The 12,702-nt window shown below is 43.6% G+C and overlaps 2 protein-coding genes across 2 annotated transcripts in view; one reads left to right on the plus strand and one right to left on the minus strand.

The window, feature by feature from the left end:
* Nucleotides 1-4,225, plus strand: part of NDUFB9 (NADH dehydrogenase (ubiquinone) 1 beta subcomplex, 9, 22kDa) — a 4,641-nt gene extending 416 nt beyond the window's left edge. The window contains exons 2-5 of the mRNA XM_009881046.1: nucleotides 2-75; nucleotides 641-833; nucleotides 2,845-2,958; nucleotides 3,986-4,225. Coding sequence (XP_009879348.1) covers nucleotides 2-75; nucleotides 641-833; nucleotides 2,845-2,958; nucleotides 3,986-4,117 — 513 coding nt within the window. The 3' untranslated portion in view covers nucleotides 4,118-4,225. The remainder of the gene's footprint in view (nucleotide 1; nucleotides 76-640; nucleotides 834-2,844; nucleotides 2,959-3,985) is intronic.
* A 4,002-nt stretch (nucleotides 4,226-8,227) lies between these two features.
* Nucleotides 8,228-12,702, minus strand: part of MTSS1 (metastasis suppressor 1) — a 112,652-nt gene continuing 108,177 nt past the window's right edge. Inside the window, exons 14-16 of the mRNA XM_009881047.1 lie at nucleotides 11,087-11,251; nucleotides 10,560-10,722; nucleotides 8,228-9,244 (exon numbers count right to left, since the gene is read on the minus strand). Of these exons, the coding sequence (XP_009879349.1) occupies nucleotides 8,547-9,244; nucleotides 10,560-10,722; nucleotides 11,087-11,251 (1,026 nt within the window). The 3' untranslated portion in view covers nucleotides 8,228-8,546. The remainder of the gene's footprint in view (nucleotides 9,245-10,559; nucleotides 10,723-11,086; nucleotides 11,252-12,702) is intronic.

A 12,702-nucleotide genomic window follows, 5' to 3' on the forward strand; every position in this document is an offset into this window, starting at 1 on the left:
CCTGACGCACCAGCAGAAGGTGCTGCGGCTCTACAAGAAGTCTCTGCGGCACCTGGAGTCCTGGTGCATCTACCGGTGAGAGGGGAAGGAAGGGGGGCCTGGGGAGGAGGGAGAGGCCTGTTCTTCCTACGGACGGCGCCTCTCAGCTCCGTACTTGGGGGGGGGGCGGGGGTTGGCCTGCTCTGCTCTGGCAGCCGCCCTTGCTGAGACGGGGCCTCCAGCTCGACTGGGGCTTTGTCCTCTTCCCTTTCCCTCAAGCGTGCCTGAAGGGGTGAGGAAAAAGCTTCTCGGGTCACTTGCTTGTATATGCTGCACAGGAGCTCCTCAGGGGCCCCTGACCAAACCCTGTCTTTGCACAGGGGTGGTGTTGCCAAGCTTTGCTTCTGTATGTGACTCGCCCTTGCTGAGACGGGGCCTCCAGCTCGACTGGGGCTTTGTCCTCTTCCCTTTCCCTCAAGCGTGCCTGAAGGGGTGAGGAAAAAGCTTCTCGGGTCACTTGCTTGTATATGCTGCACAGGAGCTCCTCAGGGGCCCCTGACCAAACCCTGTCTTTGCACAGGGGTGGTGTTGCCAAGCTTTGCTTCTGTATGTGACTAGTTTTTTTTTTCTCCCCATTACTGTACTTAATCTCTGTCTGTAGAGACAAGTATCGCTACTTTGCCTGCCTCCTGAGAGAACGATTCGATAAGAACAAGGATGTGAAGGATATGGTGAAAGCTACAGAGCTACTGAAGGCAGGCGAGGAGGAGTTCTGGGCAAACCAGCATCCTCAGCCATACATCTTCCCTGACTCCCCCGGGGGCACTTCCTATGAGAGATATGAATGCTACAAGGTAAGGTGGCCTGTAAGGTTGTGTGTATCACTGTGCTTATCTTACTCTTTTTAGTAAAAGGAGAGGGAGAGCTTTAAGTAGGTTTTCTTAAGGCAACAGATTGACTCAGCAGTATTGTTTCTTTAATAGTTTACTGCTGCTGAACATCTTGCTGCTTGCATGGGAGAAGCTGTCCTGCTTGTCTGATCCTTGAAAATAGAATTTGCTGGTCCGTGTCAAGACAGCTAGCTTCTTTTTGCTGTGATAATCATCTGTTCTTTTGCCAAAGGGAGGCTGCTGCATGATGGGTCAGGCAGGCACAGTGAAAAGGTTGGAGCTGAGCTGTGAGAGTAAACAAGGCGGAGGAAGCTGTGCTACTCTTTGTGGTGCTGTCTGGTCAGAGCCTTGGTTTCTCTCTGGTCTTGTCAGATGTTGGCTTTACTGTTGGGGGACTTTTCTTCGCTCAGTCCCATTGTTCTTCAGCATTTTGAGTAATGGTAGAAATTACCATTTCCTTTCACATGCTGTAATGCCAGATATGTATTTGTGTGTCGCTGTGTGATAGGTGGTATGTCTAAAAATAGAATCAGTATTCTTAGAATCTAAGGCACTTCTTGAGACTTCCCCCCCTCCCCCAGATTGTTCTATTTAGGAACAAAGAAACAAGTTTCATAGAAAAAGAGTTTCCGAGTTCTTGGCAACAGCTCCTAATGCATAAGGGGGGGTTAATACTAACCTAGAGAGTGTGTGCACCCATTTTCTTCTGAATTTGAAGAAAGTGAATACACAAGACTAGATCTGATCAGATCTTTACATATAAGAAGCCATGTGAAAGGAAGAATCTGACACAGATTTATCAGAGGCAGAAGAGAGAACATACGAGTGAAAAGGGCAGAGGAGGACTTAAGCTTATGGCAAGGTCGTGGGCCTTAGCAGTAATAGAGATAATAGTGAGAGAGAATCTGGACAGAAAAAAGGCCAGCTGAGCAGTAAATGATCAAGATTAGTCTTCATATAGAAATATAAAATGGTTTATGTTCCCTTTTCTTTGCCCTGTTTGATATGCTAAAACTGTCTTAACAAAATGGCTGTTACAAGGATTTGGATTGTTATCAGTGACTGTCCATTGTGGATGCTGCTACAAAATGTAATTTTCAGATCTCGGTTTGTTTGATGGTTTTAATTGTTATTTGGTGCATGTGGATTTTTTTTTTATATATTCTTATTAGCAGCTTTGCTATTTCTGTTCAGTCAAAGGTTTACTTAGTGATGAGAATTAGAGCAGGAAACTGGGAATGTAAATGTCACAGAATGAATGATGGTATTGGACCAACTTTTACATTTTCTTTTTTTAAGAATTTTTTGGGGGGGGGTGTTGTCGTTTATTTTTTTTAATATATGTTCCTGTCTTTAAAATGTTAACATTCAGTGATATGCTGCTTCAAAACTTTAAATCTAGCTTTTTTTTTTTTTTTTTTCTTGACTGGACATCTTAGAGGTCAGACCATTATCAAGATCTTAAAGGCCATTAATTTTTTCAGTAGTAGACAAGTGGAAATGAACTGTAGGGTTCTGTCTCTGTTAAAGAAAATTAATTAGTAGGTGGAGAAAAGGATCTCTTTAACCTGCTGCCTTTGGGAGAAGGAAGGGAAGAAATGAGATCTGTTCTTCCACCAGTTAGAATTATTTTGAGAACTTTTAGAGTAAACTGAGATGACCTGGGACTTCTCATTGGGATGCTATGATTTAATCAAGTCACTCTGATGTCTTCCTATGACTTAGGATAATGTGTGAAACAAAGATTAAAAGTACCGACCTCTGCCATACAATGCCTTGAGCCTAACAATAGTCAGGTAGCTCTTAAATGGGGGGTTTATGTAGTACTTTATTTCCTGGGTTATTTATCCATTTTAATACTGGCTTCAGTGATTGCATTTAGTTCTTTTGTGTGTGTACTATATATGATTTAATAAGTAAAAATAATACATATGAAACTTTCCTAAACTTTCCTTTTTTTTTTTTTTTTTAACAGATTCCTGAATGGTGCTTGGATTTCTGGCATCCTTCTGAGAAGGCAATGTATCCTGATTACTTTGCCAAACGAGAGCAATGGAAGAAGCTGCAGCGGGAGAGCTGGGAGAAAGAGGTCAGTGCTTGCTCAATGCTAAGTAAAGTGTCTTTAGCACACAAGTATTTTGTGTGACATTTAGATGTGTTCTTGGAAAATATCTGAAGGCCTGCTGTGATCTCATTTAGACTCTGTTTTGATTTATCTTTTTTTTTTTTTTTTTCCCACTCTCATCGGTGTGAAACACTGACTTGACCTAAAATGCCCATACAGAGATCTGAGAGTTACAGCTTCTTAAAGGCTCTGAAGGGCATTTAAAGTTAAAGCTGAACATGAACCATGTTTCAGGTAGTGCAGGCTGTTGTAGCAGCTTTGCTACAGGAAATTCCAAAGGGATGAGGAGAGATTAATGACCACAGAATTCCTCTTCTGCTGTTTTGAAGTTCTGACGCTTTCTGGTTGTACCTTTGAAAGTGACTTACCGCAGTGTTCATTGGTTGGGGATTGAGAATAATTTCTGGCCAACCTAAACTGACATTCAGTTGGAAAAAATTGGTGTTCTTACAGTAGTTCTTTAATTCAGTTGTAGAAAAATAGTCGGGTAGTATGTAGTATGGCACTCTTACCAGAAGTAGCATAGTGGCAGCCAGCACTTGCACTGCTGCAAGAAACCTGTATTGAAAACATCTAGAGGGCTGTTGGTGGCATGCAGAGATAGTGGTCTCCTACTCACTGGGATGGGAGTTGTTTAGGACCTGTAATTATTTGGCAGCTTTGAAAGCAGCAAGAGAATGCTGTCTGTTTAATGTAGCAATGGCACATATGAATTACTTGGAACTAATGGCCTTTTCAGTAAAAAATTCTCTTGTAAGTCACTTTTTATGCCTAAAAATTCCTTCTTAATTAGGTATTACGAGCCTGCAATGATTACTGAGTTTAAGTGAATACTGAGAAAGAGGAAAGCTGTGCGCCAGCTGAAGGCGTTACTGCTGGTTTGTCCCTTCTGAAATTCAGGAGGCCAGTTTCGCTTTCTGCCTGGGCACTGGATAGGACGTGATGGAAATGTGCTTACATGTACTGAAGCGTCTTATGTCTTGTCTTCTAGATTAAGCAGTTAGAAGAAGAAACTCCAGCTGATGGTCCAAGAACTGAAGCTTTGCCTCCAGCTCGTAAGGAAGGGCATCTGCCACCACTGTGGTGGCAGTATGTTACAAGACCTCGTGAAATTCCCATGTAAAAGCATTATTTCATGAGAATTGAAACAGCCTATCTTCTGTAGGCAGTAGACATGTCAGTGACTGCATGCTACTCTAAGATATACAAAATAAAGCCAAATAAAGTAAAAGTAAAAGAGAAGGCATTTTTATGGTGTACTGTTCTTCTATAGCGTGCATGCGCTTCCCTTCCAGATTTGCAGTGTACAACAGATGACTGTTAAATCTACATTCTGTACCTACAATGTCAGGGAACACTGACCGGCCTGTGAAGAAGTCTGGATGGGATACTAACTCCAGAGCACGTTTTCATAAAGGTGAATGTGTATTGCAGCTTTCATAGTCAGAAAACTCAACTATGAGACTGAAAATGGCCAGATAAAACTCATGTTCCCAGGGAAAGAATGTGAGCTTAAAGGGGCAGGAGGAACAGATTTACTGGGGGACTGGATGGAATGACAACCAATTCAACTGGGACTAACTGGTGTGGAGAAGTGGGGAGGGAAAGGGGCCTGGAGGGAGTGGATGAAAATTAATAAACAATTTGCATCGGCCTGATACTTTGGAATCTGGTACTACATACAGGCAAGGTGGTACATGTGCTATAGCTGGAGCTTTGAGCTACTGCCAGCAACAGACATGGGCTTTGGTTCCTCCTGGCGTGAGGGTATCTAACCTTGCTTCTTGCCCTCCCTCCCCACCTCCTCAGGCTCTTTGCTGCATTTTTCACTTGTCCATCACATCTCACAATACATAAACCTTCCTCACACTGGCATGTTTTCTTGCTGCCATGAAGAATGTTGCTGTAGAGCACCAGCAGAAAGTTCATCCTCGTGTGAACTAAATCGTAGAAAGCTACCGAGCTCTGTCCGTTAAAACAAGTACCCTGCTGAGGCGTGGGGCTCTTCTGTGCTCGTGCATGGACAGCTCTAGTAGGCAGTGCGATACCGTGAACTAGGTACAAAAGCTGTTTGCTTCCAGCGATATTCCCAAAGCATCGATGCAAGACAGGAAATTTCATTAGGACTTCCACTAACCTCCCAGTGAGTAAGAGAACAGGTGGGATATCAACACCGAGTAAAGTAGAACACCCAGTGGGTCTTCTATTCAGACAAACATAAGCTTACAAAGACTGTCCTCTCTCCCTGCGCCTCACCTGCCACCAAACCTCTATTCCTGTGCTTTGCTTCTCTGGTAACTATATTCAGAAATCATGTAAACACTGAAATACCCCTTTTTTAATTAGGTGCCATTTTGTACCCTCCCTTCCACTCAGCCAACCAACCACAAGGTTTCTTTGGCTAGAAAACAGAGCACAAAGTCCCTCCTGATTTTCACAAACACCTGAGCAGGTCTGACTGATGTTCCCTAACACAATGGATAACCCACATCCCAGCATTAAAAACAACAAAAAAAGAAACATTTTGCGCGTGCGGCTGCAAGCGAATCGAGTTGGCTGTAGAAACAGCAGTGATATGCTTCAAAATGAGGGAACCCGGCCATAGACACAGCCATAGAGAGACGGGGGAACGAAACTAGAAACTTTTGGAGGAAAAACATATTTCCAGCCAAACCACCTTGAGTTTTCCTTTAACGTGTTCATGACAAGTGGAAACCTCTGGACAAAAATGAATCTGTGGCGGTGGCAAGGAAATAAATTAGGCCGCTGCATGGTAGCTGCAAGTGGGAGCACCGTCCTGCCTCCCTACCTTTGCTCCTGCCAAAGCTGAACAAAAGAGAGTCTTCAGTCACCGGGGGCGCGTGGGAGACAGCACCGGCGTTGTGCTTGATAAATTCTGGCTGTAAGCACAGGCGGTGTTGACAGCAGCAACTTTCCTCCTCTGGCAAAAGGAACTGCGAGGTTGGGGCTGAAGCAGATGCACAAACGTGTCGCGTTCCCCGTGCTTCCTGGCCAGATCACAACAGTGACAGAGGGACAGAGAGATGTCATCAGTTGTCATTCGGTGAGAATTTCCCTCGTTAGCACCTCACCTTTGTTCTGCCACTACCCTTCCACTATTTTGTGCGCTATATGCCATTTTATTTACTTGGTTTTTAATCCTCTCTCGCTTCTGCTACACGCAGATGGGACCTGTGTGATCTTCGTAAGTCAGATGAAGGACACCATTGATATCCAAAGCTCTGGAAGCAGAAAGTCTTTAAAAAACAAACTACAGAAGTTTTCCAGCAGTTCTTTATTTATAATGTAGGCTTAAGCAATCATTACAATGTAGAAGGGAGACACACTTACAGCAATTATTTATACCAGTTTAGAACAAAAAACTGCACAGGGAGAGGTCAACTCTCAGTACAAACTAGCAACTAAACCACAATAATTTACCATTAGAAACATTTTATTTTTTAGCTGTGACACTGCTTTTACAATATGCAAAAACACAAACAATAGAACTATCCAAAGTGTTTTGTCACATTCTTTCTACATTGAATTTGGCAACATTTTATATTAAATTTTACTGATTATACTAACGTTTAAGAACTAAACAAGTGAAAAGCTGTACTCAGGTACAGTTACATCCATTTATTTCAAAGGTTTAAATAACACTTTTAACTATTGAGATTATCTCCTAGCAGTTTTTGTTTATGCAAAAACCATCTCAAAGCCTCATTTGCACAATGCATCAGCTACTGTATCAAGGTTGGTGGGCTACACCACAGGCACTACTGTTTATTATATTCTGTAATAAGGAGCTTGTTTTTCAAAGAAAGGAAGGTTTAATATTTTCTAAGAATCATGCTTTTTTTTTTTGCTTTTTGCTTTTAAGCCATAACAAAAAAAAAGAAAGGTTAGCAACCACAGCAGTGTAAAATGTTATATAGAACACAGTGACTACACAGTTACTAGAAGTTTCACATCCAATGCAGTTATGTATTAAAGCATAAGAGGTTATGTAGGCAAGTCTAGAGCCAACAGAAATCTGCAGAGCGTCTGGTGGAAACTAGCCCCTTACATGTATTTTTTGGTGCATTTTTAAACAATCCCGGACGCGCGAGTCTGGTGTCCCCCCACGCGTGGGTGTGCTGTGGGTGGGCAGACGGCATCCCTCCAGACTGTCTGATGGGAACACGTGTTGTGCTCCGGGGTCTGCATATTTCTATCAGCTTTAGGAGACGGGTATTGCAGCAATAACTTACTCTTACTTTAAGGAAAAAATCCAACTCTTAATAATTCTATCAACAGCGTTCCAAAAAACATGACTTAAAGTACAAAAAAAGAGAATATAGCGGTCAGGTTCCCGGTATTATCAAAAAAAGAGTATCTCTCCCCACCCCCCACCCTTCACCCCTTTCTTTTCGGTATTTACGAAAAGCCAATCAACTGCCATTTAAAAGAAGTTAAGAAAAACAAGCCCCTGTATTGGAAAGAAACATTTGCAGTTTATTAGATCACAAGCTGGTTACACTTGTCAAATTGTTAAGTGTTTTCTCAAAATATTTGGGCTTTCCCAGGTGCCCAGCCTGCTGGGCACGGTCAGAAAAAGGCATTTTGATAATATCTAAGAACTCCCTGCTTGCATTTTAAAAATGTTTTCACATTTGTAACTGCCTTAAGCCTGTCATCCTTGTTTGTATTCAGTGAAAGGATGAGTGGAACAAAAAGTGAAGGTGGAAGAACGAAGCCTACACAGTTAAGGCTGCATGCATGTGACTGAGAGTTGTTGCTGTGCAGTCGAAAAAGAAACGTGGAAAAAACCCAGTCTTTAAAACACCTTACAGAAACAAAACACTGCAATCCAATATGGCTTATTCTGATGCATTTACCATGAAGCTACTAGTAATTAATCCTACTAGGCTACTTTTGTGCAACAGCATCTGCTATTTTGATGGCATCTCCCTCCCCCCGCTACTCCCCCCCAAATACTCTACCAACTGCAGGTTTCTTCCTTGCATTATATATTGCTTATATTGTCAATTTTTATTCCTGCTTTTCAAACGTTTTTTCTTAATACTCAAATGAGGATCTGTTCCTTACAGTTTGACTTAAACTTTAAAGTAAGTCCCACTGTTTTGTTTTGTTTTTTAACCTCACTATTACAAGGCGCTCTACAAAAGCTTGCAAAAAAGCCAAATTTTCATTAAATCCCTTTGCTGAAGTTAACTACTCGACATTTTTTTTTCTCCTATGATTTAAAACTTTACAAAGAGAGTTATAAAAAAGGTAAATGGGATTTGGCACCTTCAGAAAAAATTAAAAGTGTAACTTAGATCAAAAAAATGCAGAAACAAAATCATTGATATTTACAAATTAAAACACCAGTGAAGATTATGTCTTACTACGCTCTTTCACCTTGTTTTCTCTTTTAGAGTACTTTCAGACTGTCTGTTACCGAGTATCTTAAAAAATTCATTGATTACAGATTGGAATGGATAGAGACAAATTAGTTTCCTCACAGTTCATTCTCGGTGGCTAGTACTCTGGCAGCTTTTCCTCTCCTAGGAAATACGAGGTGCTGAGCGATCGTTCGTGGTCGTCTTCTTCAGTTTGACACCCCGCCGAATGGCGTTCAGCATATCTTCACCTTGCGGGACATCCCCAGGACTCAGCTCTCCGGGATCGAGCTCCAGCTGGCTGCCAGGCGCGAGGGTGCTGACACCATCCCGGTCGCTTTCTTCCCCCTCACTCTCAGGAACCGCTTGCCTCTGCTCGTCGGCGGCACTCAGTTTCTGGCTTGACGGTGGAGGGTTGACGGATGCTTGTCCGCTCCATGAGGATGAGGGCATGCTGGTGACACCTTGCCCACCATCTCCTGCCGCCGGAGACTCGGGACTTTGCTCGGGACATTCTTCTGTCCCAGTGAGGGCGCCGGGCAGCCCCCCTGGGATATCAGGGACAGTTGGTGTTTTGACAGGAATCACTGGTGTCTTGATCGGAATCGGACCTCCCCCTATGGTGCCGCGTCTGACTGAAGGCTTGGTGGAAGGGGTCCGTCTGATGGTGGCGACGCCAGGGGTGACTATGACCGGTCCAAGCGTGGTTGGCAGACCTGCAGTGGAAGCAGGACGCTTGGTTTGAAACATTCTGCGATAGGACTGGCTAATGTCGCTGTTTCTTGGGATGGTGGAAGATTTGTCAAAGTCTTGTTGTTCTGCCTCCTGGTCACCACTCACAGAGAAATAATCATAATCTGAAACTGATGCCAAAAGACAGAGTTAGGAACAAGCTGGACAAGACAGGCGAGTCATGTCAGTAAGTCTAAAGTACGTATAAGCAAAAAAGCGTATATAAGCAAAAAAGCCTGGAGGACAATAGCAATTAAGAGAGGTTTCACCTCTAGGAGGAAGGAAGCCTGAGATACCATGACCAAGATTCTCAGTGTGCGTGGCTGAAGGCAGGCACTACAGCAGACCGACCCTAAAGCTGCAGAATGCCCACATCTCTTGTGAAAGAGAAAGAGAACATTACACACTCAGTACCTTCTCTGAAAAGACCTAATTAAGTAACGAAGACTCAATGTTTGTTGCCAAAATTAAGATACCAAACCCAGCATCCTACAAGCCATATGCTACCACTTGTAGATACAAATACTTAAAACAGTGAGTGACTAAGAAGAGTACTTTAGACTAAGCAATGTGGGGCTCGGGGGACTGTGTACCAGTGATTTCAACAGCAAATTTGCTTGTTTTGCAAACAAAGTAAATCCCAGCTGTCAGGTCTGAAAACTCAACCTCAGCTTTAATAATTGCATTGGGTTCCTTCCTTCCCACCGAACTGCTGAGCCAAGCTCGGCCCTCTGCAAGCCCTCCCGCCTCTCGTGATTGCGCAGCATGACCGACCTCAGCTGAGCAAACAAGGCAGTTTCCGAACTGCAAACACCAAACTCAGTCCCTCTCAGCTCACCGCTGGTTCACAAACAGGGTACAAACCCCAACACCTTATTGCACCTTCCCAGGCATGTCCAAGTTAAGGTCTCCAATGGATTCTTTTTCCAATTATGACAATTTCTGCTTAGGTAGGAAATAAGAGGTCACAAAGGGAAACCAAGAGCAGATTCAGAGTACTGATGGAACAAGAAAGCAAAGCATGGAGCACGAAAGCAAAGCTCATGAGTGCGTATTTGCCAAGACAACAGCTCTGAAAGGACACTACTACCACAAGAAGTGTACGATGCATTATCAGTGTCATTCCACTTAACCCATGAAATGTAATTCTAGCATCTTCTTTAAATGTAATTCATCCTTAAGCTAGAACTCATTCCAGTAATGCACAAGAAAATACGACTGTTCAGGATGCTATGCAGCAATTCAGGTTTCTACTTAGTTAATGAATCCAGGCTGCATTCCAAGCTGGAAAAAACTTCCCAACAGCAATGTTCACCCCTTTCTCCCCATCTGACTACAAAGTCAGCGAGCGATAGCTGCTAGAATACAGCTTCTTGGCACCGAGGGGTGAGCGTATGATGGCCAGGCTGGGAAAGCTTTGAAAAAGAACACCTCTTGGATGGGTACCTTGAGATGGGATTGTGTCCTCTGAACAGCATGGAGTTGTTGTCTGGGTGCTGTAGCCGCTGGAGCACTGCAAGGAATCCCGACTGCTCCTCTGGGTGTCCAGCTGCAGCCCTCTCGTCAGAGCGAGCGCCAGCTCCTCGCAGGCCTCCATCTCCTCACCCTGCTGGTTACACACAGAAAGGAAACTCGTTATGTCTAAAAGGGTTAATCAGTCTTCGCTGACTTTTAGCTATCTCTCCTCCCAAGCAGAGCTTGTCACCATCGCAACCCAACAGGATTGTGTCCAACCATTTACTAAGGCTTCAAAGAAACAGATGCTTCTTTGGATGCTGTTGCTCTACAAATGCCAATACCCAACGACATCCTCTCTTATGCTCACGTCACTTCCACTGACCACCCCAACACCACACCAGTCCTGCTTGTCAGATAAACACGCGCCAACACGAAGCACGGCAAAAAAGTACTGGCAGGACCTAGCACATCTGCTTCCTTTGCACCAAATAGCATATTTGAAATTAGAGCTTCACCCTTGTGGCAGCTGACACCGTCATACTCCGAGGTCTCTGGGCCTCCTCAGGGGACACGGGTGGCCCGCTCTGAGCTCCTCCATTGAGATCTGGTTCACGCTTTTCTTTACGACGTTGCAATGTGTTCACCATTGGTTGATCATATGGGCCTGGTTTGGCCCAGTCCTAAGGAAACGTGCTTGTTAGTGATAGCTTTCATCAGTAATTCTGCTTTAATTACAAGTAAAACTATGCAAAGGGGCAATTTTAATGCAACAGATTATGTATCAAACTGGTACGCCTTTCTGAATAGGCCAGAAATAAATTAATTTTGAGGATATTAAAAATCCTCACTTATAAACTCTATATCTCCTTTATGAAAGGGAATCTAAATTTCCAATTCTACCTAAGCGTTCTTATATGAAGATATTTAACATTTTAATATATATGGTTTTCCCTAAATGAAATTCCCTTGTGTTAAAGCCTGTATTTTCAGAAATTTAAATGCAAAAATCACTGGCACACAGCAGAAAATATACATAAATGTCCAATCAGCGATGTAACTGTTCTAGATATACACAAGTTCTCATATCACATGCTGTTAAGCATGTCTTCAATTCTGAAAAATTAGGCTTGAACAGATTTTTGATACACATTAGAGGAGCAACTCTGAGTAATGTCTCAGTTTACTTACTTGCTGCAGTCTAGATTATAATAATGTTCTGTGCTGAAGAAAGACTTAACTTCACTCTGAATTACTGATGCCAAATTTGAAACAGAAATTCCCCAGGCCACGAGGGCTATATTCACTCAGGGCTCTATTAAGCAAAGTCCTGAGGGTGTCCAGAAACCACACGTGGCACACGAAGAGCAGGACTGATCAGTGACCTGTGCTGGGACACAGAACCACCGCTGAGCAGCAGCTCCCCAGATGTGAACTGCCGCAGGGACAAGCCCAATCCTGAGAGAGTCTGCCCTCACCGAGACAGGGGGTGCTTTAGAAATAAAAATAGAAGAAACCACTTGTGCGTGAGAATGGGCCCCACACCCCACCACTGGCAGCAGCTGGCTGCTGGGCTGCCTCCGCACAGTCTTATGATAAATAATTAACAACGGGCTAAGACCACAGTATAGATTTTTACTGACATGTGTCTCAGTCCAAGGTATGAGAAGTGCAAGGCACTAATGGAAGCCCCTTGTGCAGACAGGTATTTTGGTTTTATTAACATATATGAAACTCTGCTTTGCCTTAACAGCTGTGTCTTTGCTGTAAGTGTTTTGCTGTGAAATACACTGGCAAAGTGCTTCTAGCATAGACACAACTAATGACCCTGAAGCTGCAGGACCACTGTGGCCACCCTGTGTGCATGTCTCAACAGTCTCCAGCTGCTGGAGAGAGAGATTAGGGGGATCTATAACAGGGTATCTCAATTTACATGTATAAGAAGGTCCCATGGTGCATATGCAGTATCGTGTAACCATCCACAGGCATCTCAGACCTGTGCAGCTACTATCAACTGCATACCACCCTTCTGAAGCTTCAGGGCAAGAGACAAGAGACCTTCTCCCCTAGCTCTGGGGCAGAGTCTCCATGGGGAATCACCTGTCAGGGATGAGAGTCAAGGCTCCAGCAGAGC

The sequence above is a fragment of the Charadrius vociferus genome, unplaced genomic scaffold (assembly GCF_000708025.1).
Source record: "Charadrius vociferus isolate BGI_N301 unplaced genomic scaffold, ASM70802v2 scaffold2, whole genome shotgun sequence".
Lineage (NCBI taxonomy): Eukaryota > Metazoa > Chordata > Aves > Charadriiformes > Charadriidae > Charadrius > Charadrius vociferus.